We start from the raw sequence: 26,241 nt of genomic DNA, 5'->3' as shown, positions 1-26,241 counted from the left end.
CAGCCACCCCTCCAAGATATAAATGTTCCCTGTGACTGATTTATTATTATGTGTGACGTTATTAGATGTATCAATGCACAAGTAGTATTTTACTGCTTTGCTTGGTGAAGGTGTAGCAAGTTTTATCTACTTCATATACAGTTTCATAATTTAGTTCAGTGGTTCCCAACCTAGGGGCCAGACCCCTCCAAAGCTCTGCTACACGAATGCTACACACATTTGTGAGAATGTGAAATAATATGAAATAATGGAAAATGTTTGAGCTTCATACACTTTTTTAAGAAAAAAAAGTTAGGAACCACAGTTTTTTTGTTTGTTTTACTCTTTGTGTTGCAGAGGAAGCACTGTTCTCTACTCTTGACTGGCAGCAATCAGTAAATTTATCTTTCATTTTTTAAACTTGCCAACATTAGGTTTGCCTCAGCTTCTTGGGTATTGCTTAACTCTTACTTGTAGAATGGCTGTATACATTTGATGAACTCAGGCCTTGCATTACATCTGATTTTGAGATGTGGTTATTCAGAAGGAAGAGGAGGACCTATAGTAAAACATAGAGAGCCCTTTAATGTAAACAATAAGCACAAGTTTATTTTTGTTTTACAATAGTTCACATGTTATATGATTTGGATTCTTTGTAAAACAATGCCTTCTGTCAAAATAATGCAGCATAATTATCTAATCTGACCTGACCACCTCGTGCCAGGACATAAGCTCTGATGATGATGGCTGCTGATTGTGTCAGTGCTTATACAGCATTTTAAGGTTTGATGGAAAGTTTGTAGATGTAGAAAGATGAATACCTGGGGGTCACACTGCATCATATACCAGGTGTTTGTCAGCCCATTTGACCTACCACTGTAGTGTTTATTTTGCCTTGTGATACTAGAGCCAAGGTGGTGACAGGCCCATCACTCCCTGAAGAACATTATCTGCGTAGTCTGTGATCATGAGTGAAGACTTTCACTTTCTGTTTTGTTTCATGCTTCCAAAACCAGTTTACTGTAAGTCACGTTGTTTACCTGATGAAAGGAAGCACAGTGACACCTAGTGATTTACAGAAATTGTAGCAGCCATTACAGGAAGTCAGCACTTCATGTGTTCATTCCCTTTCTTTATTCATCATAAAAGCCTAACAATGAATGTAATGTTACAACAAGGATGTTGTTTTGGACGGTTTGATGTTGATTGTTAATTCATTACAGTTCACCCATAGATGTGATTACTCCTAATAGCACAGACATACAACATCATGCTAACATGCAAAATAGGTTTTTATTGTAATTTGCTGCAGTAAAAGGAAATAATTTGGCAGTATGCTCAGAAACACAGGAAGAGTTGGATGTGCTTGTGAATGTGGGGCATTTTGTGACTGTGGAAAAGTGTATTTATGTTTTTGCTTTTCATCCAAAAATAGACTTTGCTCCACAGTGCTGGCATTTAGACAGTTTCTTCACTGGCTGACTGCTTCTCCAGCCTTGGAAAAATACTTTCACATGGCACTGAAAGGTCCTAGGAAGCAAAGATATTGCATAGCCATCTGAAATAAGTCAGTATATACAGGCTTGTGAGTCATCCAGTTCTCTAGTGGGTCCTCTGGCTGTGCCAAATGTGGGTCTTTAAGACACCTAGACAAACAGTATTTGTTAGACGTACTTTAGTTAGACACATTTTCTTTCATTAATGGAAGATAAATGCAAACCCTGACTCTGGACTTCTGTAGTGGCACCAGCTGGTGTATTTGATCATTGCTGTTGAGACTATATGTGACTGTCAAGCGGCGCCAAATGTTTGAACTGTTTAAATCCCTCCCTGCCCACTCCAGTAGTTCAATGACCTCAGGCTGACTTTTGAACCTTCAGGTGTCATTAGTCGAGTGGTACAAGCATCAGTAAATGAAACCAGCTTTGGAGCCTGGTTTCATCACTACTATTTTGTTGATCATACTTTTTTATGAGTAAACTTTTGAATGTAGAACTTTTACATGTAGGGGATTATTTTTATATTGTTGCATTGGTACTTTTACTTGAGTGAGTATTTTTTAGAAAAGTCAGACAAACCATCAAGGTTCACACAAATTATTCTTTATTCAAATCATTTAGAAACAAACATCGTCAGTGGACGACAAAGTGGTATAACATGACATTACATGGCTTTCCTGTGAAATGTAGTAACAATGTCATCATATTAGTTTATTTTGATTATTAAATATTCTTGTTAGATAGCTTATTAAGCACTGGCTAACAAAAGTCAGATATCAACAAAAGCTGATTCAAATGCCCATCACATTTCTCAGTGAGCAGTTTTCCTGTGAAGTTTTAATCAGTACAAAAGAACCCCCCACCCCACCCTCATGAATCTCACATTGTTCACAATCCAAAAAATATCTTTATTCATCTTCAAACTGTCTTATTAAAACTCTTAATAATATTGGCACCTTAATTGGTGGAAGTCCTGTTTGTTGTGCTCATATGGGCTAGTGATAGAAATTTGAAAAAGTCTGAAAAACGTAGTGTTTTGATCCCAAACCAACCAGCCTCTCACTGTTTATCAAGCTAAAAAAGGCATGAGGGATAGATGGAGGAAAAGTTGAGTAGACAAGGTAGAAATCCGACAGAGTTCCTGCTTACTCAGAAATAGTTGTACGTGTATTAGTTATGAGTTGACTGAGACTGATCACGGTCAGTGCGAGTTAGGCTTTGCTGGTGATCTGTTAAGCAAGCCAGTGAACAGGCGAATCAGGACTTCCATCACTGTGTGTTCTTGTTTTCTTTTTTGCTGCCTCCAAACAGAGCTCCTGCCAGAGCCACGATGCCGAAAATACCCAGCCCCACCGCTCCTGCAATCGCGACTGCTTCTCCTGCCTTACGCACCTGTGAGGGAAACACATAACTTTTAGTAAGTGAGCAGGGATCTGATGAGCAGAGTTTTCTTGACACTCAAAACTCCATTAAAATTACATACAACTCTGGGAAATGTATCACTTGCATATTAGGGCTTGTTTTATTTATACCATTGAGATTCCCTTTATTAATGCAGAGGACAGAAGGAATGCAGACTATACTGCTGAACAGGCCTGACAAGTTTGCATGGATTTACTGATCACATCACACATACAGAAAAGGTCACTACTTGAATATGTTGTAACTGACGTGACGATTTTTACCTTGCCTGCCTTCTGGGAAAAAAAAAATCAGTTGCTTATTCATATGGTTAAATGTTATAGTTTTTTTAGTTCTTAGTTCTTTAAAGTTTTTTTTTTTAGTTCTTTTAGTTTTTCATTTTCTGATATTTCTTAAGACAAAATCCTAGTCTCCATCTTGATAAATAGTTGGTGGACTGTGAAAACAGCAGTAAAAATGATATATTTACAAAAGCAAAAGAGCAAAAAACATGTTCTTACAAAAACTCTATATATTTTCAAATGTGTGGAAAAAGTCCAAATGAATTGTTCACTATGGTTTAACCCGATAAAGGTCTTTTTTTCACTTATCTCTCTGGTTTTCTCCAATTAACTGGCCAGTTCAAATGTTTCAATATGTGAACGGCCAATCCAGTCTTTGCGTCATCCATGTTTACAAAATCAATATATGATAATAAAGACAAAAGGTGTGATCCACCCACTGATCTCATATGCACATTGTTCTACAGCTATGCGTCACCCATGGTTGTAGAACAACAAGCTCATAACTTTTGACCAACACCTAGATCTCTGTCTTCTAAGCATTTCCTCCACAGCCTACTTTGGAGCCTATTTGGGCACACCCATGAAGCACTGTTTTGCAAACAGTTCTACATTCCTTTATGGAAGCCCTTTATCTTATCGTTTTATAATCCAGTCTATGCTATTAAGGCTGAGATGACCTTACATTATTCGCTACCGCTTATCTGCTTCTCACACTGAGCTTGCAAGCTGAAGAGCTATGATGAGCAATGCAATTTCTTTTTTTTTTTTTTTATGTAAGGTTTAAGTCTCTTAAGCACTTCCTAACGCAAGTCTGACCCCACCGGGTGCAGCCTGTCCCCTGGTCAAAATAAGTGTCCTGCATGTAAAAGACACGAGCTTCGACCTACCTGGCGGGACTCTGCCTTGCCGTAACGCAGCTCGTTGACAAAGTGCTCACAGTTCCCTCTGAAGACGCAGTACGGGAGCTCCTTGCCCACCAGCGCACAGGCCTCCTTCACAATGATGTGAACTGGGCGAGGCTCATACTCCTTGTCCAGGTTATTGTTTATTTCCCACCGGTTGGTTCCCACCACATCCCACAGCTCCTCTTTCTTCACCAGAGCCTTCTCAGTTAGGACGGACATCATACTGTTGACGCCTGCTCCCGGGGTCTCAGCTATTAATAAAAAAGAATGACAGGAAGAGAGAGGAGCAGGGATAACTGTTGTAACAGTTTGTATGCCCTAAATATTGCAACATCTTGTGATATTATTTTGTGTGGTTCATGAATTATTAAAAATGAAATAATCTAAGCTGATATTCTGGCATGAAAATCTATCACAGTGAATGTGGGCTATCTGATAAAAGCGTTGGGTGTCACAGTGCAGATAAGGGGGGACTCACAGGGCGGTGCCAAGTGAACAACGAAACCATCGCCAATGTACACAGCCCAGTGCTGGTAGGATCCACGGAAAATTTCTATCAAGTCCCCAAGCTCTGGTTTCTCATCATACTTGGATCAGAGGACACATAAAAAAAAAAAAGACTGACTGTGCAAGACTATTTTTAGAGGCAATTGCAGCACATTTGACCTGACTGGAGTCTCTGACATACTCTGGGTTAAACAAAGTCAAGACTTGTTAAGTTAAATCAAATTAAATTAAATCAAAAGCGATAAACAATAACAGCAACCTTGGATATACAAACTATAAAAGCTAAAACAGTTACCCAATATGTAACCATTTCTAAAACAGAACACACACCCACACACACAAAGAAAACACTAATGTCTGATTTTCTGTATTCCAATTAAGAGATAATTTCCTTACCAGAGTCGGGGCCATTTCAGTTCTTCTTTTGTCTGTAAACTTGACTTTCCAGAAAAATTTCAGCACCTGCAGGAACAAACAATAACATATGGTAGACCAAATATGAGCAAACAACTCTTGATGTGTTTAGTGGAAATCTCCTTATTTTTTCCCCTTATTTTTAAACCCTAACCCCTTTTTTATTATTTAACCAACCAAGAAAATAACAGAAACTACAGCTTCCAGAGTGTTTTAAATCAATACCTCACTTTGACTGAAAACTGAACTGCATAGCCCGACAAAATGTCTTGTACTTAAAAATAATAATTTTAAGGGAATAGAGAAATACTTAACCTCAACGCGTGGGAGCTTTTTCGCGTTTTTTGATTAGATAAGGTGCTGTAATTTAGACAAGGTGCGCTACAACCGAAAAAAAAAAGGTTTTTATTTGATACAAATAGATAAACCAAGATCAGTTCACGGTTTCAAAGTTTTAGCAAACAATCTAAGCCAATACACGCGACTGGTGGTCGAAGTAACGTAGTTATTATTAAGCCTGTGTTTGCGTCATCCATCGCCGGTTTTCTGCAGCGTTAACATCGCATCAGATAAAACACAGGCCCTCGGTGGAAATTACAGCTCAGCTCGGCGTGTGTAAAGCCGTTTGACGGTCCTTCTCCTTCTTACCTTTCAGCGACAGCGTCCACAGCTTGTTTTGATTTCAGTAACGTCACCAAAGACACCGACACCAAATTTCAGCACAGAGCGATCAGCTGATCGTTGCTCTCTTTAGCCGGAGCCTGTGCCCTTCACAATAAAAGCATCTCAAGCTAAATTTCAAAATTTGCGTTTACACATCTTACAGACGACAACAACAACAACAATAATAATAAAATACGTTGAGATGTTTATGAGGTACACAAAGCTAAAACTAATGCAACACTCCTGTAATGCATCTCCTATACAAAAGGCAGACGCAAACAAATTGAATTTTGAAAATTGAGTTTTGACATTGCTTTTTAAAAAAAAAAAAAAAAAAATACAGATTACAGATTAAAGAGGCATTAACTGGAAATTTAAAACATAGTTTTGTTAATTTTGTATGTTTGTTTGCATCATTTAAAGGATAAATAATAAACAATCATAATCATCTTTGATCAATAAACCAAAAATAAAAGATTATTTTATCGTGATTTATTAGTTGACCATATTAAAAAATGTTAAGGACTATACTAGGGAGAGGAAACATTGAAAATAAAGAAATTTAATTAATAAATTAACTAATTGATTAAAGTCAGTACCACTAGATGTCGCCAGTGACGCCACCTGTCTGTGTAGGTTTTCATTTTCGTGGCGACGAAGAAGACCGATCTTCCGGCTTTGTAGCGCCCTTTCGCTGTATTTTTGTCCTGAAATTGGACAGAAAAAATAACAAAAAACTGCCAAATTTGTTCACGTCGAAGCCCCATTTGCCGAGAGGAGGATTTGATGTGACGCTTTGATACTAAAGGACCAAGCGATGTCTGTGGTGTTTGACGGGAGTCCGCTTAAAGCGATGCAGAGCTCACACACTCACACCCCGCAGACTGCCCTGAGGTGAGTGGTTGAGGACATTTAGACCTTAAAGTCAGTTTAGTGCTTGTTTTATGTTTTATATTTAAGTGAAATGTACAGACGATCGTGGGTCAGATTTTTATTTGTTACTACATTGCTCTGTAGAGTCAGCTAATGAGGAAAGTGTCTGGATCAATAACAGTCGGCAGTCGGTTGACACTGAACACCAATTATTCATATCCTGTTAAAGGTTAGAAAAAATAAAGATAAAAAAGGAAGAAAATAACATACAAATGCCTATCACAAGGTTTTAGAGACTAAAACGTTGTTTTAAAGAGTAGAGCAGGTATTTGTGAAGCAGTGTCCAGCGTGTAGTGGGCATGCAACTAAGGATTATTTCTATTATTTAAAAAAATGTACAGCTAAAATGATTTGTTTTTGGATAATTAATCCAAAAAATCCAAAATATATAACATTACAGATCAATATATATCTATAAGTGTGTGTGCGTGTGTATAATATCCTCAGCTCATGATCAGTATGTTTCCCTTTTTTTGAAATAATAATCTTTTCTCGTTCCAGCTTCTCAAATGTGAGAATTTGCTGCTTCTTTTTGTTTTACATAGCAGTCAACTGAAAATCTTTCAGGCTTTGGTCTAATGCTAAACTGTCCTCTCTGCAAATCATTTCATCCTGTCCACCCAACTCTTCTAGCACCCAGGAACTGTCCCAGGAGATCAAATCCTTCATCAGTGGCGTTGACTCCGTTCAGGGCCGGAAGCTCAGTGTCCGGGAACACGCCCGCTGTGCTGTGCGGCTGCTGCGCTCAGTCCCGGCCTGTCGAGGTGCGGTGCTGGAGCATCTGAGGAGTGTGTATGATGAGCATGTGTCCGCCTTCCTGCACAACCTGGAGACAGAGGGGGATGCAAGCTCTGGGGTCAGCTCCAACCTGGAGGACATCATACAGGTGGGACATACATATAAGTTCTTATAAAATTAGAGTCTTATCTTGAAAGTCATAAAATGATGAAAATATTTAGATTAATAAAGATTAGGACATTAAAGGCCATTTTTGTTAAATATTGAAGGGATATGGATCAGCTGAAGTGTATTTGTATATGCCAAGATCATATAAAATACCTAAATCACTTATAGGATGTTGGTCAGGAAATTCCTCAGAAAATGTTTGTAATTGTTTCTGTTTGTCTGTAGGAGGTCCATGGCGTGCTATCAGAGTTCATCCGGCTTAATCCCCGGGCCTGGGCCCCTCTGGTATCTGCCTGGGCTGTGGACTTGTTGGGCCAGCTGAGCAGCAAGCACGCTGGCCGCAGGGTGGCCCCCCACTCCTCCAGCCTCAACGAGCTGCTCCAGCTCTGGATGTCTTGTGCTGCCACCCGGTCCCTCATGGAGGCCTACTCTCAGTGTTTGGCTGCCATGCTGGCCTGGTGCCCTGATGCTTGTGTGGATGCGCTGTTGGACACCTCGGTTCAGCACTCTCCGCATTTTGACTGGGTGGTGGCTCACATCGGGTCTGCCTTTCCAGGTACTATCATCAGCCGAGTCTTGGCATGTGGACTCAAGGACTTCTGCTCTCATGGCGCCAAGGACCAAGGGCTAATGGTGATGGGAGTGGATAAAGGCAACAGAGTGCCCAAGATTGGATCAGTGGTGGGGATCCTTGGACACCTTGCAGCTCACCACTCAGACAGCATCAGGAAGGAGCTGCTCAGGATGTTTCAGGAGAGCCTGAGTCCATCAAGCCCTCTTTCTCCCACTTCGTCCTCCACCTCCTGGGAGGGTTCCCCTCAGCTTCGTAGAGCTGCGGTACCATTTCTGCTACAGCTGGCTGCAATGTCCCCCAACCTCTTTGGTGCTGTGTCTGCAGAACTGGTTGAGCTGTTACGCCCCCCTGTCCTGCTCCAGCTGCAGGCCTTGCTGCAGGGCCTCCCCAGAGAGGAACTGGATAACATGCTGGGGCTCGCTGTCCACCTCATTAGCCAGAGTCCGTCAGGAGGGGCCCGGGTCCTCCGTTTTCTGGCAGATACTGCAACCCCGGCCTCTGTCATCATCTCCGGCCCAACATCCTCCCCTCATGAAGGGGTCAGAGAAGGTTGTGACCGCCTTCTCCAGATGCTGCTTCTGCATCTTCACAAACTGGTTTTCAATCGCTCAGATGGAGTTGAAGGAAAGCCTCATCACTCTGCTTCATCTCAGCCCCAGAGGGTCATTCCCTTCCTGGAGGAGCTGCAGTCTCATGTGGGCGAGCTCTGTGCTGAGACACTGCGACTGGAAAGAAAACGTCACCTCTGGCTGCACCAGCTTCTGTGTCTGCTGTCAGTGTACGGGGGTCCCACCGTGGCCACTGAAGCTCTCTGCCAGCTGCTCACCCAAGCCCGCAACCCAGAGGAGCTGGCTCTGGCTTGGCAGCTTCACACCACGCTCTCCTCTTGCATGGCAGGACTCATTCCTGCTGCTGTAACTCGCTGTGTGGCCCAGATCCACACACACACCCTGGGGCCCCGTCAGCTGAGACAGCTGCTGCTTAACCTGGCCGCAGCCATCCAGAGTCAGGATGAGGAGAGAAGAGGATCAGCGGGCGCTCAGTCCTCCATGGCCATCCAGGTGGGTTCAGCAGTCTCAGGTCACCTCCATGATTTTGGCCCGCTCCTTCTCCACGGTGACCCAGCTGTATCTCATGCCACAGTGCGCCTCTTGTCCTGTAGCCCACTCCCTCGCACCTCCTCCCCAGCACACCTGCTCCTGCTGTCCCGTGCTGCCGTCACTCATTTCTTTCTGGCACTGCGGAGAAGAGGAGAAGGGGGGAAAGTGGGGAGAGACGGGGGACAGGCAGGCGAGGCAGTGAACTGTTCAGTCCTGCTCCTGTCCCGTTTCGCAGCATACTCACCGCTCACTCTCAAGGCAGTGCTTCAGCAGCTGGTTGAGGGAGCACTACACAAAGGCAATGCTGACCTGTTTGGAGGGCAGATCGCAGACATGTCTGGAGCCCCTGTACCCTCCCCCTCTGTGTCCCCCGACCTCGGAGCCGCCCTACTGGACATCAATTGTCGTTTCGGCACCACAGTCAACTTTTCTGGCAGCGTGTGGTCTGTATTTCATGCCGGGGTGATTGGCAAGGGGCTGAAGGTCCGCACTGCCACGCAGACGCCTGACCCATCTGGGGTCATCCAGGTGAGTTGGACAATTTTAGTACACTAGTTGAGTTGAGTTGAGTTGAGTTGAGTTGAGTAGAGTTTCGAGCAAAATGTGGTTTAAACAAGAGCAGTGCTGTCAAAGCCAAACCAAAAGAATTTTTTTGTATAGTATAGGTCATGAATGCACAGATTGGAAAATTTTCAGTCTGTATTAACTTGAAACTACATTTTCAGGCAAACATTTCACAGGAAAAAAAAACAATCTCGTTGGGTGGAGGTAGATCAGTATGGGTGGTCCACCGAAGTAAGCTCAGAATACTGCAAATATACAGATTTGTATGTTTATTTTATTGATTCCTGCATGTGACTGTCATCTCAACAGTGCTTGAAACTTACCTAAAACACTAGAATTCATATAATAAGTGTGATTATGTGTAGTTTGTATTTGATGTGCTGCAACAGAAAACACTTAAAATGTCAATGTCAGATGTCAATGTGTCACCATCATTTTCTTCTCTCTGTAGAACGTCCAGACTCTGCTGGCTGTCATAGTCCAGTGTTGCAGCTCCTTTGGTCTCAACGGCTCTATCAACGGCTCACGACCACCATCGGACCCTGACGAGCCGCCACCCATCAACGCCGAGGCAGCCAAGGTTGTTGCAGTCACACTGGTGGAAAACGTCTGTCCGGATGTGGCCAATGGGGAGCTGTCGTGGCCCCCAGAAGAGCATGCCCGCACCACGGTGGAGCGAGACATCCATATTCGACGTTGCTTTGAGGCCCACCCAGTGCTTTTCCCTCTGCTTCAGGTGGTGGCAGCCGGACGTCCAGCTCTCTGCTACTGCTCAGCTGTACTCAGAGGCCTGCTGGCCACACTGCTAGCCCATTGGGAGGCTTCCCGCGAGGTGTCATCCACAGACTCCCCGTGGCACCTCCAGGCCTCCTGTCTCCTGGTGTCCTGCATGGGTGAAGGCCAGCTCCTGCCTCCTGTCCTGGCCAACGTCCACGAAGCCTTCCCCTACCTCACTCCTTTTGAGGTGAGGCTGCTGCTCCTGGCTGTGTGGGAGTACGTGAGGGGCAATGGACCGATGCCCCAGAAGTTTGTCTTCAGCTCAGAGAAGGGCCTGTTCTGCAGGGATTTCTCACGGGACGGTGACGTGGCACGCTATGTGGCACCAATCCACAGCGTCCTGCATAAAAACATTGATAGATTAGGTCACCTATGCTGGCGGTTCCAGCTATAAAGGATGCTGAGGAGCAAACTGTGAAGAGCAGATGACAGGGAATAAATAGGTGCAGTAAAATAGATGTAATACTGTGTTACAGTTCTCCAAGAGTTGACTGCAAAGTTGCTATCACTGAGCTTCAGTTTCAAGTAAAGCTGTGTGTGTGTGAGTGAGTGTGTGCGAGTGTGCGTGTGTACTTTTTGTACCATGTTTTTTGACTTTTCTAACAAATTGTTTCAGTGAGAAAGACAAGGGGACAAGACAAATGACAAACATGTATATTGTTTTAAGACAGTATTCGCTCCACACAAAAAAAAACTGCCTTAATATGTCATTTTGGTTAGAAAATACAACATAATTCTGCTAAATCATTTATAGATAGTTTTTGTATAATTTTCAGTCTTCATGTTCTAACATTGTGGCTGCCATGCAACAAGTCTTTCATCTCTTGTTATATGTGCAAATTGTTCAACCACTATTCAAAATAAATCCTCATTTGGTCCGAGAATGTGTGTGTTGATGCTAAGATGTATCATCACAGGACTCTCATGGTGATGCAGGTGATCACCATAAAGTCTTATTACCGCATTCTTACACACTGTAATATCCTCTAAGCCAGTGGTTTCCAACCTTTTTTGATTAACACAAAGCCCTAAATCCCAGGGATGTGGTTCTTTGAGATTGTTTCATTTGAATCTTTTTCAAAAAAAAAACTGTGCTGTTTTTCCACAATAAAAAAACATGGAAAAAAATTCTGAAAAACACATAGAATTTTGTCAACAGAATTTAGCTTTTTCTCATTTTATATTATTTTATATCTTCTGATCACTAAGAACATGATTAGAATTTAAACATTACGTGGTGCTAGTGGTGCAACATTTAACATTCAAGCAGGACAAAACAGCGTTAGGAGTCATGCAAAAATGTAAATACGGTAGAGCTTCAACAATCAGTGGACTAATTAGTCAATTGGAAAAAAAAATTGAACTATTTTGATTGTAGATTAATTGTTTAAGTCACCTTCAAGCACAAGTTTAAATTAAACATTGAACGATTTCAGGTTCTCAAGTGACAATAAGCTAGTGCAGTGAATATTTTTGGCATGTTGGTGGGACAAAAGAAGACATTATATTATGCCACTTTGCTCTTTAGGACGCTGCTACGAAGACAACACGATTAATCTAGAAAATAACCTCGATTGATAATGAAAATAATCATTACTAAAATACTGCAAACAGCTAATCATTTCTTAACATTGGCTCTTGAGGTTATACTATGCCAAGGCTGCTGCGTTGGGTTGGATTGCGTTTGACTGGACACGTGTTTCCACCTCCTGAACGTTGCATTGGCTGGAAATCAGTCGGTGTGAGCGCTGTGACAAATCCGGGACTAATGTGTGCACTTCACTGACTGGAGCTTGGAGATGACGTGTCACCAATTCATTCGAAGTCATATCGTTTATATATAAACGATTAAAAAAGATTAAAAAAAAATAACACTGTAATTTAAAAGGGGATCATTTCGTTCACTGTATCTTTGTTAGTTTTTTTCTAAATATACATATAAATACAACATAAAAATATTCCGGTGAGTTGTGGCGACTCTTACTTTTTAACGATCTTCGTTGCGGACTGAAATGGGCGGAGTCAAGTGGGAGCATAATCAAGATGGCCTCCTTCAGTGAGAGGTGAGACAAAGCAGTTCCGCTCTTTCATCGCGAATTTATTGTTTGTTTGAGTACATTATCACTGCGGGGGAAGCTGGAGATTATCACTCCGGGTGCACACTCGGTAAACGCGTGAGCAAACTTTTATTTTTCGGGGTTTTACAGCCGGTAGGAAGGAAAATCACACTGGAAAAGTCGAGAGCCCCTTCAATTGAATTAGCGGCTTGACAGGCAGCCTGTTAGCACGATATCCGGAGGTATCCGAAGAGGTTAATAACGATAACACCGCTGTCGGCAGGTCAGGCATTAATTTGTCCACAAAAGACTAATCCGCTACTGTTGTCTCATTCATATTTAGTGTCTGTGTTTCGTTGTAAATTTCCGTAATTCTCATTGTATGCGAGCTAGCTAACATTAGCCGATACGCTAGCTAATGCTGTCTTTTGGCAACATTTCAAGCGCATCACATCGCCCGGCTTTGACAGGAATATGAGCGCTGGAAATGAGTCTCTACATACAGGCTCGGGATTCAACCTGAAAAACGGGTCTCTGGATACTATTAATATATTTGCGCTGTAACTGCAGCAAGATGAGAAAATGGGAAATGGTTTATTTAGCATTAGCCTGAAACATTTTTCTGGCGCTGACTTTCACTTAAAGACAACCCTCATGTCCACAGAGGGATCAAAGTCCGGATGTGGGATTGTGTCACTGTCGGTTTTTGTATAACTCCTGTAAAGCTGTAGTTTCGGCTCGGCCATTGCTCAACCAACAGCGAATCAATGAATTAGAGATCTTCAAGTTTTTGTTTTCTCCTTGATTTTCTTTGTAGGATGGCGCCTGTCTTGGTGCTGTGTCTGGCTGTGTGCCTCAGTGGGACGTGGGCTGTGGACAGGGGCAACTTCAAGACCTGTGACCAGAGTGCCTTCTGCAAGTGAGTGCAAGTTAGGAAAGAATAATTCACCGATTTGCTTAAAGCTTCTTGCCAAAAAAGAAAAAACGTGGTTACTGCTTTATAACTGCTGTCCATGCTTGGTTTTAAATTTTCAACAGGCGTCAGCGAGCGTTGAAGCCTGGTGAGTCTCCTTATCGAGCCCTGCTGGAGACCATGGAGCTGACCAACACCAGACTCACCCTGCAGCTCATCAATGACAACAACAAGGTAAATCACACATGACAAAGTCAGTTAAGGGGTAAGGCACTTGTTATCGAAACCTGTCAAAACTTCCAACTATATATAAAATTTACTTTACTAAATCACAAATACCTCATGTTTTTGAACTGTCAACTGAAACTGGAATGTGTCCACAGTGGATACCAAGCCATTTTCCAGTGAACTCTCTGCTTACTAAGCGTTCAGTAAAGTTTGACAGAGCACCAGTTAGCAGTTCTCCCCTCCTTCTGGTATCAAAACCTAATGCCTAATATGGCAAACTTGAGTGTAATCCTTAAAAAACTGGCCCTTGGCTGAACTCATTTGCAGACCTTTGCTTCAGTGTTTATAAGATAATAATAAAATTCCTTTGTTCCCTCTTTTGCTTCTTCTGAATCTCTCCCGCTTCTCCTTCTCCCCCCTCTCTCTGTGTTCGGCTCTCAGGTGCGTCTGCTGCTCGAGCTCTACCGTCTCCAGGGAAACATAACGAGGGTGAAGATTAACGAGCTGAAGCCGCTGAAGCCTCGCTATGAGGTCCCAGACGTGCTCATCAGGGAGCCACCCACTGAGCCGTAAGTCTCCCAGTGGAGTTACCGACTGCGTGGTGTGGGTGGGTGGAGGTTTTGATGTTACAGAGTCAAACTAAAAAGGCAAAATTAACAATTTTTATCTCTTGTCTGGACATTGTCAGTTTTATTAATGCAGGTGAGTTGAATAGAATATATAAGTTTTTTGACCTGTCACAGTAAGAAAAAAATTGGGGCAATTAATAAACTAACTAATGTGCTGAATTCCATTTAGGTGCTTCAGTTTCAGGGTCGGTGTTGTGCATGTTGGCTCACTGTCAGTGTCATGGCTTACTGTGACACTGGGATAAAACAGAGCTGTTGTTAATCTTATTAGTGACACCTGTGCTTTTTCCTACTATGACAAGCCATAATATCTACTGTAAGACCAACTGACTGTAAACACCGAAAGGAAGCATAAACGTATTCTGCTCTCTGGGTCAGGGCGTATGCCAAAGTTACATAACTCGACTGTAAAGGTGGTGGGAATATGAGAACTGAAACTTCCGAATATAAATTCTTCCACTGAAACAAAAGAGGCTGCTTGAAAAAGAACTAACCCTTTCAAATAATTGCTTCAAGGCTTTATCTCGCAAGTGTCTCATTTTAAACTGTCAACTGTGAAGTTTAGTCAGCCTTAATAACAGCATTTATAAGTTTGGAATAGATAATAGACCGATGATAAAAGACAGTTCTAATTGAGTTCTTTTAGCTTTTGTCCTCACTTTTCTTTATCAAAACTAAATCCTCTCTTGACCCTCACTTCCACTCTCTCTCCCCTCTCTCTGTCTCAGCCTGTCTCTGTTGTCTCAGGACGAGAACGGGGTGGTGCTGTCCCTGGGGGCGGAGTCTCAGAGGGTCATCCTCAGCGCCCGGCCCTTCCGACTGGACATCATGGAGGGACGCGAGGTGCTGATGTCGTTGAACTCGCGTGGCCTGCTGGCCTTTGAGCACCTGAGGATGCGCAAGGACACGTGAGAAGCCACGCATTCACACACATTTACGAATACCAGCCCTCTCTTTTAATCCACCTTCTTACTCAGTGGATGATTTCTGTTTTTGTTCCCATGAAATGGTTTGTTTTTTAAGTATTGTCTCTGACTCGTTGTTCTGTCCTCTTCTCCCTATCATCCTAGTTTCTCCTATAAAGTAACTAGCACAGTGGCTAGCGTGTGGGATAATATCAAGAGGGTATTCTCTAGGTAAAGACCCTTAAGATTTGTAAGTGTGTATTCTGTTCCTTGTGCCAATGCTGCCAATAGTGACATAAAATGTAGGGACTCCCATCACACCAAGTTCAGTATTTACCCTCAAATAAATGTGAATGAGAGTGAGGGTGAAAGTGAAAGAGAGGGGTGTGGGTGACTGTGTGCATGGCGGTGTTTGATTTGATCCAGAATTGAGGGGTCAGTCTGGCCCTGGCTGTTATTGTCCTCGTATTTTTGAAGGATCATTTGAACAGTGACAGAAACTAAGGATGTTGATTTTTCATTTTATTTCATGAAACAAAGGAAAAAATCATCCTGATCACCAGAAAGCACTCTCATTGGAAGATTATACTGTAGGGGTTCTGCTGTAGGCCTAGCTACAATTTGCCTGTGTGCCACTGTCTTGTCAGATCTGTGTCTGATTAACGGAATCACGCACCCCTAGTCCCACCTCAGCAGCTCGTCTCATAAACTGATCTAGCACTAACTGCATGACTGACTGAGTTTTTTGACCAGTTATGTTGACAGAAATTATTTGTTACGCTTGCTTAGTTTACAGAGAGAGCTAATAGCAGCAGTCGAAAAATAATGCTAGTGCAGACTGTGTACTGGTTTAGATGAGAGTCATGTATTTCTGTCTTCACACACATGTTGTCTGTGTCCCCACCAGATACCTTTTACCTTATTTTCAGACATTGCGTCCCACTTCCCAAACCCCACAGCAACATCTCTCTTTGTGGTTATGCTACCTTTTGTATTTCTGCATTTTCCAGGTGTAAGAACTTCCTTAATTTGGGGACCTTTCAGCTCTAAATAAAAAACTTCTTCTGAGTTCTAACAAGCTATAAAAACAAACCTTTGTCACCACTGCCTCTTTTGTGTATGCTGCTCCAGATCATGCACTCCCACAGCTGTGTGTGACTCCCAAAAAATATTTGTAGTCCGGGGCTTGTGTGAATGGCTCTTTTGCTCTGATCAGAACTGGCATTAACACGTGTCTCTCGTGATCTGATCACAAGTGGACATCTCTAGGTTCGTCAGTTTGCACCTGGCATTAAAATGCGTCTTAGGGTGCGTCTCAAGTGACCACTCATGATCAGATCTGACTTCCCCAATCTACATGCAAATAAACATGTATGTATATCAGTTCTTTTTGTAAAGACTAAAAGTTATTGTTTTCAATAAGGCATGGTTGTTCTTGACAACTAATGATTAACAGTGACTAACAACACCTAGTCACATTTATTTGAGGACACATTTGTGTTCACACTCCTAAAAGAATGTAGCTATATGCGACCCAGACCAGCTGCAAATGTGGTCTGAGTGATCAGAATTCAAATGCATCCTCAGTGCATCTTTGGTCCATTCACACCTGGACTTAGGGCTGTCCACTTGTGATTGGATCACATGAGATGGATATTAATGCCAGGTCTGAACGGGGCCTTAGGTGCAACACTGTTGCCTGGATTACACCTTGGTATATGCCGATCCACTGGGTATCAGTAGGTCCTTTTAAGAAGCCTTGTAGCTGTTACATGCTGCGGCCTCTAGAGCTCCTGTCCCATGATGCCTAGCTTGAAATAGCCACAAGGCAGGGAGTTGCTCCTTTGTCATTAAAATTAAGTCATTCAAGACCTTAGAGTAGAGTTTTTGTTAGCTGTCCGTGTGGAGTCTGGGGGCAGTCACCAACCTCCCTGTTTTTATTTCCTTTTCCTTTTATCATAGTTCAGTTATACTCCCATATATTGTCACTCTTCACAAGATGAAGTGCAATTTTGTTGAAGTGACACATTTTTCTTTCTCCCACATCCCCCTCCTCGCTTCTCCTCTCCATTCTCTGTGCCATGGAGCAGTCAGGCAGACCCGGAGGCTGAGAAGAAGGAAGAGACTGATCCGGCTAACCAGGCCGAGGTACTGCACACTAAAATACAATTTATCTTAATCTTCCTCTTTTTTGTTTTAAAGACACAATTTCATTGCTGTATCCAGCTTCGATCTCCTTTCGTAAATCTCTCTTCTCCCTGTTTTGCTGCCAGACAACTAAGGAAGAGGAAGAGAAAGTAGAAGATGGGATGTGGGAGGAAACGTTTAAATCACACTCAGACAGCAAACCTAATGGTAAGTCATATTTGTATTTTCAGTTACAGGTCATTTTAGTGTAATTAAAGGTACCATAATATATGTATGTGTGAGTGGGGATGTGTGTGTGTGTGTGTGTGTTAGTTAAGCAGTGGTGTTTTTCGAATTGCTGTGAAACAACTTAGCTTTGGTGAATTAAAATCGTTACTACATGATTTTTTTTTACTTTTTTTACTTTTTTACTTTTAACTTGTTTTTGGTTGTTTTCATCCCACAGGTCCATCTGCTGTTAGTTTAGACTTTTCATTGCCGGGGGTGGAGCACGTATACGGCATCCCAGAGCATGCAGACACCCTCAGGCTCAAAACAACAGAGTGAGTGACAAAAACAAGTCATATTTCACTTAAAGTACAAAATGGAGATGGAGTTTTCTTCCACATTGGTGGAGTTGATAGTTTAGTCTTCACTGCACTGGATCAAGCCTGCATGTGTGTTTTTGTGTTTCAGTAATGGGGATCCATATCGACTCTACAACCTCGATGTGTTCCAGTATGAGCTGTATAATCCTATGGCCCTGTATGGGGCTGTCCCAGTTATGTTAGCCCACAACACCCAGCGGACCATGGGCATGTTCTGGCTCAATGCTGCAGAAACCTGGGTGGATATCAGCTCCAACACGGCTGGAAAGGTATGTCTGTTCCACTGCAGAAACGTTTTCAGACAGCCAGCATCTTTTTTCAGAAGCTAAGGAACTTCAGCTGTATATTGACTGCAGTTAATTCCAGTTTTACTTTTTGAATCCTGCATCATAGTTTGGTTAAAGGGCCTTGATGAGTGTCTGCTGTACTACATCACAGCCCTTTATTCACTTGCTTTTCCCCCCAGACGGTGTTTGGAAAGATGCTGGATTATGTTCAGGGCTCTAGTGAGACGCCACAGACAGATGTGCGTTGGATCTCTGAAAGCGGCATTATTGATGTCTTCATTATGCTTGGACCAACACCCAAAGATGTCTTCTCTCAGTACGCCTCCCTTACAGGTAGGAAGGTTTGGTGACTGGTCATTTACATGAACGCTCAGTGTCTTCTTTTCCACCTTATCCAATTAGCGCTTTTTCCTTTCAATACATGTTCTTAATACTAAAGTTAATATAATTCACTACTGAATAATAAGTATAGAACATAGAATTGCTTTGACGAGGCACAATTAATCCACTAATTTAAACCTTGCTCTTTTAAGTCAAGTTTGTAAATAACTTTGAACAGAATTGAATTCACAAAAGAACTGTGCTGCATTTAACACAAAGGCAGTGGCTCAGATTTTAACAAATCACCAATTTAATTAATTTACGTAAAGTCAAATATGTTTTACTGCCTGAATACAGTATGGTCAGCTTTTGACCTCCTCAGTCTCACTTTCTCATGTCGTCCTTCAGGCACTCAGGCCTTCCCTCCCTTGACGTCCCTGGGCTACCACCAGTGCCGCTGGAACTACAATGACCAGGAAGACGTGCGAACAGTGGATGCGGGCTTTGACGAGCACGACATCCCCTATGACTACATCTGGCTTGATATCGAGCACACAGATGGGAAGCGCTACTTCACCTGGGATCCACACAAATTTGCGACACCAAAGACAATGCTGCAGGATATCATGGACAAGAAACGCAAGGTACAGATGATAAATAATCCATCCACAACTTTGTATGTTTCCATGCCAGACATTTTTGCATTGTCCAGACTTCCTGCTCAATTTCCTTTTTTAAATGTATTCATTTGTTATAGATGGTGGCCATTGTGGACCCTCATATCAAAGTAGACAGCAACTACAAGATCCATAATGAAATCCGTTCTCGGGGTTTCTATATCAAGAATAAAGATGGTGGAGACTACGAGGGCTGGTGCTGGCCTGGTGAGAGACTGCCATCTTTACATCATTCACCACAATATGTACAGAAAAGGCTTTTGTAAATATATTTTATGAACTGAATCTTCACTAAGAAACATTGTTTATAGTGACATGCTTGTCCATGTGCTGAGATCTTCATTGTTGCAAATAATATTTCTGTCACTTTCCTTTCTTCCTCTTCTGCTGGGGACAAATGATGTCCCCTAGGTAGCGCAGGCTATCCAGACTTCACCCGTGCAGACATGAGAGCCTGGTGGGCCAGCATGTTCGCCTACGACCAGTATGAGGTGAGTCTTGAAAACACTTCTGTGATGAGATACGGTCACTTCAGCATGTTGGCTGTTGATCTGTGTGCCAGCTTTCTATAAGAAGAGACGAGAACTGAAGAACAATCACACTGATAAGCATGGTCCCTGGTTTTTTTTTTTTTTCTTCAAGCTTTGTTTAACTAGGAGCACTCACAGACTCTTTTTGTGCAGCACCCGTTGGCATTAGCATTGGCCACTGACTCTGGATTTTTAGGAACCTGGAAGAAATTTTCCTTCGTAATTTCTGTACCCAGTTTTACCAAAACTGTTAATGGATTTAAAATGGCTTTTGTTAATATAGATGGTTGCCTCAAGACTTACATCCACAATCTCTGTTCGCTTTCCAGGGTTCCATGGAGAACCTGTACACGTGGAACGACATGAATGAGCCGTCGGTCTTCAACGGGCCGGAGGTCACAATGCACAAGGATGCAATGCATGGGGACTGGGAGCACCGTGACGTGCACAACATCTATGGCTTCTATGTGGTGAGTGAACACAATTCGTACTTTCAGAGGGACTCAAATCATGCTCTAAAAATCAGATTACATCACTAAAAATACTCTCTCTGGTCCACTGAAAATCCTGTGTACAACCTGCAGCAAATGGCCACAGCGGAGGGTCTGATCCAGAGGTCAGGGGGAGTTGAGCGACCGTTTGTCCTGACCAGAGCCTTCTTTGCTGGGTCACAGCGCTACGGTGAGCCCTTCACTGCTTTTACTTTTCAATCTAAACAACTTTATTTTACTTTACTCTAATCCTGGGAACACACTAATGTAGACATGGCATCGCACATTTAATGACTCTTTTTTGCTGTTTACAATTGTCTGTGTTTACATTCGGTGTGTTTGGTTAAGAGAGATGTACAGTGCTGCATGTCTATAATAACCTCCCCTATTGGCAAAGCATTGTTAATACATCTTCTCAAACTTGTGGTTATGGTCAGTGTAACAGGTTTTGGACAGGGGCTATTAAATTAGATTTAAAAAAAATACTAATACATATTCATTATTTATTCATTATTTACTAGTACTTTAATTACACTAAAACTTGTTAAATCATTAGCAAGAATTGGTCATTGTGTGGAAGCTATTTTAGCGCAGGATCTTAAGTTTGTGTGTTTTTGTGTCTGCAGGTGCTGTGTGGACAGGCGATAACGCTGCAGAGTGGGACCATCTGAAGATCTCTATCCCCATGTGTCTGAGTCTGGGCCTGGTGGGAATCTCTTTCTGTGGTGGTGAGTATTATTAAGCTTTCCGTCTGCCGCTACACTGGCAGTTTGTCCCTTTTGGTCAGTGTAAAATGACCAACTTGTTTAAAGAACAAAATATTAAGAGAACTCCTTAAAATGAAACTCAGTTGACTTGTTAAATCTGTTATTATGTTTGGCACTGTGTGAGTAATTTTAGAATAGATTTAAATCAATACCAAAAATGGGCTTCTAATGTTGCTGTGAATGAAGTGGAGCCACACTTCACAACAGACCATCAAAACTTCATGGACTCCAGCAAATGCCAATTTAGCTTAGAAAATGGACATAATACATCAGTGTCATTATTTCAGCTTGTGATAAAGTTGAAATAAAGTCAACCCTCTCTACACAAAATACACTGAAATAACACTGAAGCAGCAGAAAAGCAGGACTGTGACACTAAAACAGGTTTTAGAGGGAAAATGCATCTGTTAAATTTGGTTTTCTGCATTAATTTGACTTAGGCACTGATGTCCCCCGAGTGTTTGTTTATGTTGTCATGGAAACGTCCACTGATGAACTGCATGAGGTGTTACCATGGTGACAGCACAGGTTCCCTGCATAGTCGAGCTGCAGTTATATTAAACAGTTGAGCTGGCCGTATGTCTCATTTACTGTTCAGAGTGTGAAATTTGAATCCATGATCAGATCAGTTGTCACATTAATTCCTCATTAACATTAATTCCTCATAGTCTCTAAAAATAGAACATCTCAAGAGGTTTTTGTGGTCTGATTCTGTTTTTGTTTTCCCCAAGACATTTTAGACTCCGAGCCTCCCGGACTTGACTAACATTTGCCCCTTTTGTCTCATAGCTGACGTCGGTGGCTTCTTCAAGTCACCAAGCACCGAGCTGCTGGTGCGTTGGTACCAGACCGGGGCGTATCAGCCGTTCTTCAGGGCCCACGCCCACTTGGACACACCCCGCCGCGAGCCTTGGCTTTTTGGTCCAGAAAACACAGCGCTGATCCGTGAAGTGGTGCGCCAGCGCTACACCCTGCTGCCCTACTGGTACCAGCAATTCTACCAGGCACACCGCACTGGACAGCCCATCATGAGGTGAGTGTGAACTCTTGCTTGTCCTTGAGTAGACGCCCTACACATCTCTCATCTCAGTCTGTGATTTAACAGATCATGAATACAAGTGTATTACTAGTTACGTGTAATTACACATTATAAACACGTGCCTGCAGAATGAAGATATAAATTCCCTGATGTTACCCTCTGCTCACATGTACATCTCTGTTGCAGACCACTGTGGGTGGAGTATCCTCAGGATCCTGCTACTTTTGCTGTGGATGACGAGTTCTTGATCGGTGAGACACAAAACAGCGAAACGTGAATGTGTTCCTCTAACTTGACTAGAAACTTAAAAAAACCCCAAAAACATCAAACCAGAATTGAAACTTCAGTTATGACAGGAAGACAAACATAGTTCAAAACATTTATAATTTCCACTGAAGTTACATAACTCTGCTGCAGGGAGAGACTTGTTGGTGCACCCAGTTACTGAGGAGGGAGCCAGGGGAGTCACCGCCTATCTGCCTGGTAAAGACGAGGTAAGAGGAGGAAACCCAGACGCTTAAAGACATCTTTTCTGGCGTTTGAACTTCAGAGTCAAACTTGAATGGTTCTGTCCAGTGAAGTTTTTTATTTATTTATTTTTTAAAGAACATTGTGTCAGTAACGGGTCTACAGATTTAGCCGTTCTTGGCATTGGTCAAACCTTGTCTCACCCTGCATGTGTTCGTGTTTGTGTTGTCCTCAGGTCTGGTTTGACGTCCACACCTTCCAGAAGCACAACGGGGCCCAGAATCTTTACATCCCTGTCACCATGAGTTCTGTAAGACACACATAAAGATGTACACAGTACTGTCATACAGCGCTACATCTGTGTGAAATGTTGTGGCGACAATTCACATATCGCAAATTTCTACATTTCAAGGCCTTCTTTGTCCTTTAATAGCTGGTTTCTTCCCTTTTCTTCTCTGATCTTAATGTGAATGTCTTCTGTTTTCTTTTCAGATCCCTGTTTTTCAGCGTGGTGGCTCCATTATTCCCCGGAAGCTTCGAGTCCGCAGGTCCTCCTCCTGCATGGAGCATGATCCCCATACTCTATTTGTGGCTCTTAACCCCCAGGTAACTCAGGTGTACACACACACACACACACAAACACAACTGTCATGTACTGCTATTTTGACATGCATATTGCCAAGTGTCAAATTGTCATCATTGAAGTTTTAACCTTTTGTTTGTCAGAGAACTGCAGAGGGTGAGCTCTACATAGACGACGGCCACACATTCAACTATGAAAAGAAAGAGTTCATCCACAGGAGGCTGTCCTTCAGCAACAACATCCTCTCTTCTGTGTGAGTGATAAATAATAATCTCTCAGTTTCTGTTTAGTACAAAACACTGCCCCTCTTCAAATCCAGTTATTTCAGCACAGTTCACATGTTTATTATCCCAAAAACACAAAATTAGAAAACTTAAAGCCAATAAAAACACAGTATGAAAACTGAAGACTTTAAACTGGTTCTTGTGTTAAAAGCAAAGAAAATGGCAAAAATGAGAACAAGGAAATGAAAAAGTGCCAAGTTGTTTTTGAAACTAATTGATAGTGCGTCACTTTTATGATTTCTGTATTGTATTAACCTACCATGTTCACATTGTCTCTGCTTGGTCCACAGTAACCTGGCTCCAGATGCCCAGTTTACTACCCACTCCTGGATTGAACGCATTGTTATACTGGGAGCCAGTAAGCCCAGCAAGGTTACCCTTAAAGCTGCTGGTGAGTGCTATACACAGCATTTCTCTATGTTAATAGTTCATTCTTTTGACCTCACAGACTGTTTGATTGCAAGAGAAATCTGTTGTAATGCCATTAGCTATTTCACAATAGGAGTTCAACAAGTTCTAAGAGTTTAATGATCAAAAACGCATTCCAGTACAGTGTGGAGAGTACAGTACAGTGGGAGTGATATTTCCACTAACAGTAAGTGTGAGTGGTTTTGAACAAAGTTTTGAAGTTTCCTTAAACATGTGGTTGTTGGTTTGTTTTGTAGTTCCTTCAACAACCAGCTGACACTCCAGTGTTATTGTAGTACCAAATGACAATTTTTTTGATATAGGTTCATGTGCCAACAAGCCAACTACTGCCAAAACGCGCTTTCCCCAAATTATGATGCCGAATATTTTTGCTCAGTCTTGGAGCTCAAGCGCCAAGTAAACACTGTGTGCACTAGAACTTCTCCAGAAGATAAAAAAATAAAAGTCTGGCACTCCAAAACTGTTGTTATTTCACTGGTAAAACTTTTCAAGCTGTTTCCTGATTGAGCCAGTCAAATTGCTCCATCAGGATTACAAAGATCTTATCACTGTCTCTAAAACTGTCTCCTTTTCCTTTTGCAGATGGTCAGGAGAGCCAGCTAGAGTTTGAGTTTGACGCCTCCATGTCTGTGTTGACGCTCCGCAAGCCCGGCATGAACTCAGGAGCAGACTGGACCGTGACTCTTCAGTAACCACAGAGACAGGAGAGGAAGAGGAGCAGGAGGAGAAAATGACTGACATGGACTGAACAGGAGGCGAGAAGAAGGAGGGCACTGATACCCAAGACTAACTAAAAGCAAGACAACAGGATAACCATGGAAAATAAAAGGACACACACACACACAGGCAACACATTTAATGCACACAGTTTTCAGCCCTTCTCACACACACACACACACACACACATACTAACAAACAAACCCATGTAGACCTGTTAGACTTGTCATACTGAGCCACATAACATCTCTGCCATGTCCCTCTTGTGTTCAGTCACACAGTAATACCTAGTTAAAAGGGTTACTACTAGATAGATAATTGTTTGTCACATGTTTCAGATAGATAACAACTGAGCAATTCAAATCATGTCATTGGAATCTTTGAGGTTAAGAAAGAAAACATTCAGGCACTTATTTTTTTTTTTTTTTGTCCATCCAGTCAGCCTCAGAAGAAAAATCACTGTGGGAAGGATCGTTTGCCATGTGAAATGAAGGTTCACACTCAAAGCACATGCTCCACCTGCTGGTGATTCCCTCTATCTGTTTCTGACCTGATACTCCTCAAACATTCATTCCATCCCCCTTTTTAAGCCAAGCACTTCAGTCAAGTCAGTAAAAGCCCAATTTTTTTTTACTAAATGCCACATGTCCTGTGTTGGGGGGGGGGGGGGGGCTTGTCTTGTGTGGGGCCAGCTCCATGTGGCCCCACACCAGACTTCAATCCTGCAGTTTCTTAATTTTCCTGATTCCACACAGTGTAAAGACATAATTGTCTTTCTTACCAATCCTGGTCCATTTCATTCTTGTTTAACCTCTCCCTCAATGCCTTGGTGATGAATTTGTGTGCATGGAAATGATTCATTATCATTGTTTCACTGCAGAAGTGATCAGGCCATGGAGCTGCTGCACAGAGAGGGGATTTTCAGCTGTTCTTTTGAACAAACATGACAGTGGGAATCACTTCAGGGGACTGAACCACCGACAGTGTGGATCATCCTGTTGACGTGCTTTCTTTGTTTTATTGAGTTCTTTTTCCAGCGTTGTTTACTAGTTTATTTTTAATGCACTTGAGGAAGAGTGAGAACTTAAAAGTTGTTTAGAATTTTGTGTGTTACTAGATTTCGGGACAGCCCATTTCCAGTGTGTCATTTGGATCTTAATGAACAGGTCATACCTAATCCTTGAAAGGTATTCCACTAGCAAATATCCATTTAAAAGCCTAGTGATTTACATTAAGGTCAATCCTAAATGCACACTGATAATACAAATATTGTCAGTGTCATAAATATTCAAATGATTTTTTAGAGACTCTGGTTTATGTCCCATCTAGTCAAATCATCTGACCTTTTAGGGGTTTTGTTGGTCTGAGTTTGTCTCTTTGATTGATTTTATGATCATAAATGTACATGTTGCTGCAGTTTTCTTGTCGATGGCTTCAACTGGTGGAAATGAAAGTGAAGAAACAGACTTCAGCTGTCAATCAAAGTTGTCAGATTTACTTTAAAAGATGAGACCAAGTGAAAATAAAGTTGACCAAATGTAAAAGTTGGTGGTTGTTACTTTTACCAGTTTATAATTTAGAGAGTTATTAGAAATCTGCAGTTGTGAATTTCCTCATGGGGATCAAATATTTTTTCCTACAATAATACCTCAGA

At 42.2% G+C, this 26,241-nt stretch overlaps 3 protein-coding genes across 7 annotated transcripts; 2 read left to right on the top strand and 1 right to left on the bottom strand.

Moving 5' to 3' along the window:
- Nucleotides 1-2,059: 2,059 nt before the first annotated feature.
- Nucleotides 2,060-5,777, bottom strand: LOC121188777 (phospholipase A and acyltransferase 3-like). 2 transcript variants are annotated; one of them, XM_041048666.1, is made up of 5 exons: nt 5,659-5,777; nt 4,993-5,058; nt 4,568-4,676; nt 4,072-4,340; nt 2,060-2,870 (listed from the first exon to the last, which is right to left on the bottom strand). In XM_041048666.1, exons 2-5 carry the CDS (start codon nt 5,005-5,007, stop codon nt 2,748-2,750), a joined length of 516 nt encoding a protein of 171 aa, XP_040904600.1. In that variant the 5' UTR covers nt 5,008-5,058; nt 5,659-5,777; the 3' UTR covers nt 2,060-2,747. The 2 variants fall into 2 exon arrangements, with proteins under 2 accessions (XP_040904600.1, XP_040904601.1); XM_041048667.1 differs by lacking the exon at nt 5,659-5,777 and adding an exon at nt 5,326-5,649.
- A 560-nt stretch (nt 5,778-6,337) lies between these two features.
- ints5 (integrator complex subunit 5) lies at nt 6,338-11,645 on the top strand. The gene is made up of 4 exons (XM_041048869.1): nt 6,338-6,567; nt 7,240-7,492; nt 7,738-9,714; nt 10,202-11,645. Exons 1-4 carry the CDS (start codon nt 6,491-6,493, stop codon nt 10,919-10,921), a joined length of 3,027 nt encoding a protein of 1,008 aa, XP_040904803.1. The 5' UTR covers nt 6,338-6,490; the 3' UTR covers nt 10,922-11,645.
- A 902-nt stretch (nt 11,646-12,547) lies between these two features.
- On the top strand, nt 12,548-25,518 carry ganabb (glucosidase II alpha subunit b). 4 transcript variants are annotated; one of them, XM_041048170.1, is made up of 25 exons: nt 12,548-12,590; nt 13,402-13,503; nt 13,623-13,731; nt 14,167-14,294; nt 15,083-15,262; nt 15,425-15,490; nt 17,350-17,407; nt 17,533-17,614; nt 17,853-17,949; nt 18,083-18,263; nt 18,461-18,614; nt 19,011-19,246; nt 19,360-19,486; nt 19,691-19,770; nt 20,139-20,279; nt 20,394-20,490; nt 20,927-21,028; nt 21,857-22,100; nt 22,293-22,357; nt 22,524-22,600; nt 22,810-22,884; nt 23,067-23,180; nt 23,301-23,410; nt 23,732-23,832; nt 24,453-25,518. In XM_041048170.1, the coding sequence occupies exons 1-25, from the start codon at nt 12,571-12,573 to the stop codon at nt 24,560-24,562; spliced, it is 2,856 nt and encodes a 951-aa protein (XP_040904104.1). In that variant the 5' UTR covers nt 12,548-12,570; the 3' UTR covers nt 24,563-25,518. The 4 variants fall into 4 exon arrangements, with proteins under 4 accessions (XP_040904104.1, XP_040904107.1, XP_040904106.1 ...); XM_041048172.1 differs by lacking the exon at nt 12,548-12,590 and adding an exon at nt 12,602-12,701; XM_041048171.1 differs by lacking the exon at nt 12,548-12,590 and adding an exon at nt 12,817-12,838.
- Nucleotides 25,519-26,241: the final 723 nt, after the last annotated feature.

The sequence above is a fragment of the Toxotes jaculatrix genome, chromosome 10 (assembly GCF_017976425.1).
Source record: "Toxotes jaculatrix isolate fToxJac2 chromosome 10, fToxJac2.pri, whole genome shotgun sequence".
NCBI lineage: Eukaryota > Metazoa > Chordata > Actinopteri > Toxotidae > Toxotes > Toxotes jaculatrix.
Note: the sequence above shows the minus strand (reverse complement) of the source record. Positions and strands in the feature narration are given on the sequence as shown.

Bases quoted from the DNA above. Each gene is read 5' to 3' on its own strand.
- LOC121188777 (XM_041048666.1), bottom strand. The intron at 4,341-4,567 runs GTGAGTCCCCCC...TTTTATTAATAG, and splicing joins TGTTCACTTGGCACCGCCCT to CTGAGACCCCGGGAGCAGGC. The intron at 2,871-4,071 runs GTAGGTCGAAGC...TTTCCCTCACAG, and splicing joins GCAAGGCAGAGTCCCGCCAG to GTGCGTAAGGCAGGAGAAGC.
- ganabb (XM_041048170.1), top strand. From the start codon at position 12,571: ATGGCCTCCTTCAGTGAGAG. The intron at 17,408-17,532 runs GTACTGCACACT...TTTTGCTGCCAG, and splicing joins ATCCGGCTAACCAGGCCGAG to ACAACTAAGGAAGAGGAAGA. The intron at 19,487-19,690 runs GTGAGAGACTGC...GATGTCCCCTAG, and splicing joins CGAGGGCTGGTGCTGGCCTG to GTAGCGCAGGCTATCCAGAC.
- ints5 (XM_041048869.1), top strand. From the start codon at position 6,491: ATGTCTGTGGTGTTTGACGGGAGTCCGCTTAAAGCGATGCAGAGCTCA. The intron at 7,493-7,737 runs GTGGGACATACA...GTTTGTCTGTAG, and splicing joins ACCTGGAGGACATCATACAG to GAGGTCCATGGCGTGCTATC. The intron at 9,715-10,201 runs GTGAGTTGGACA...TTCTCTCTGTAG, and splicing joins ACCCATCTGGGGTCATCCAG to AACGTCCAGACTCTGCTGGC.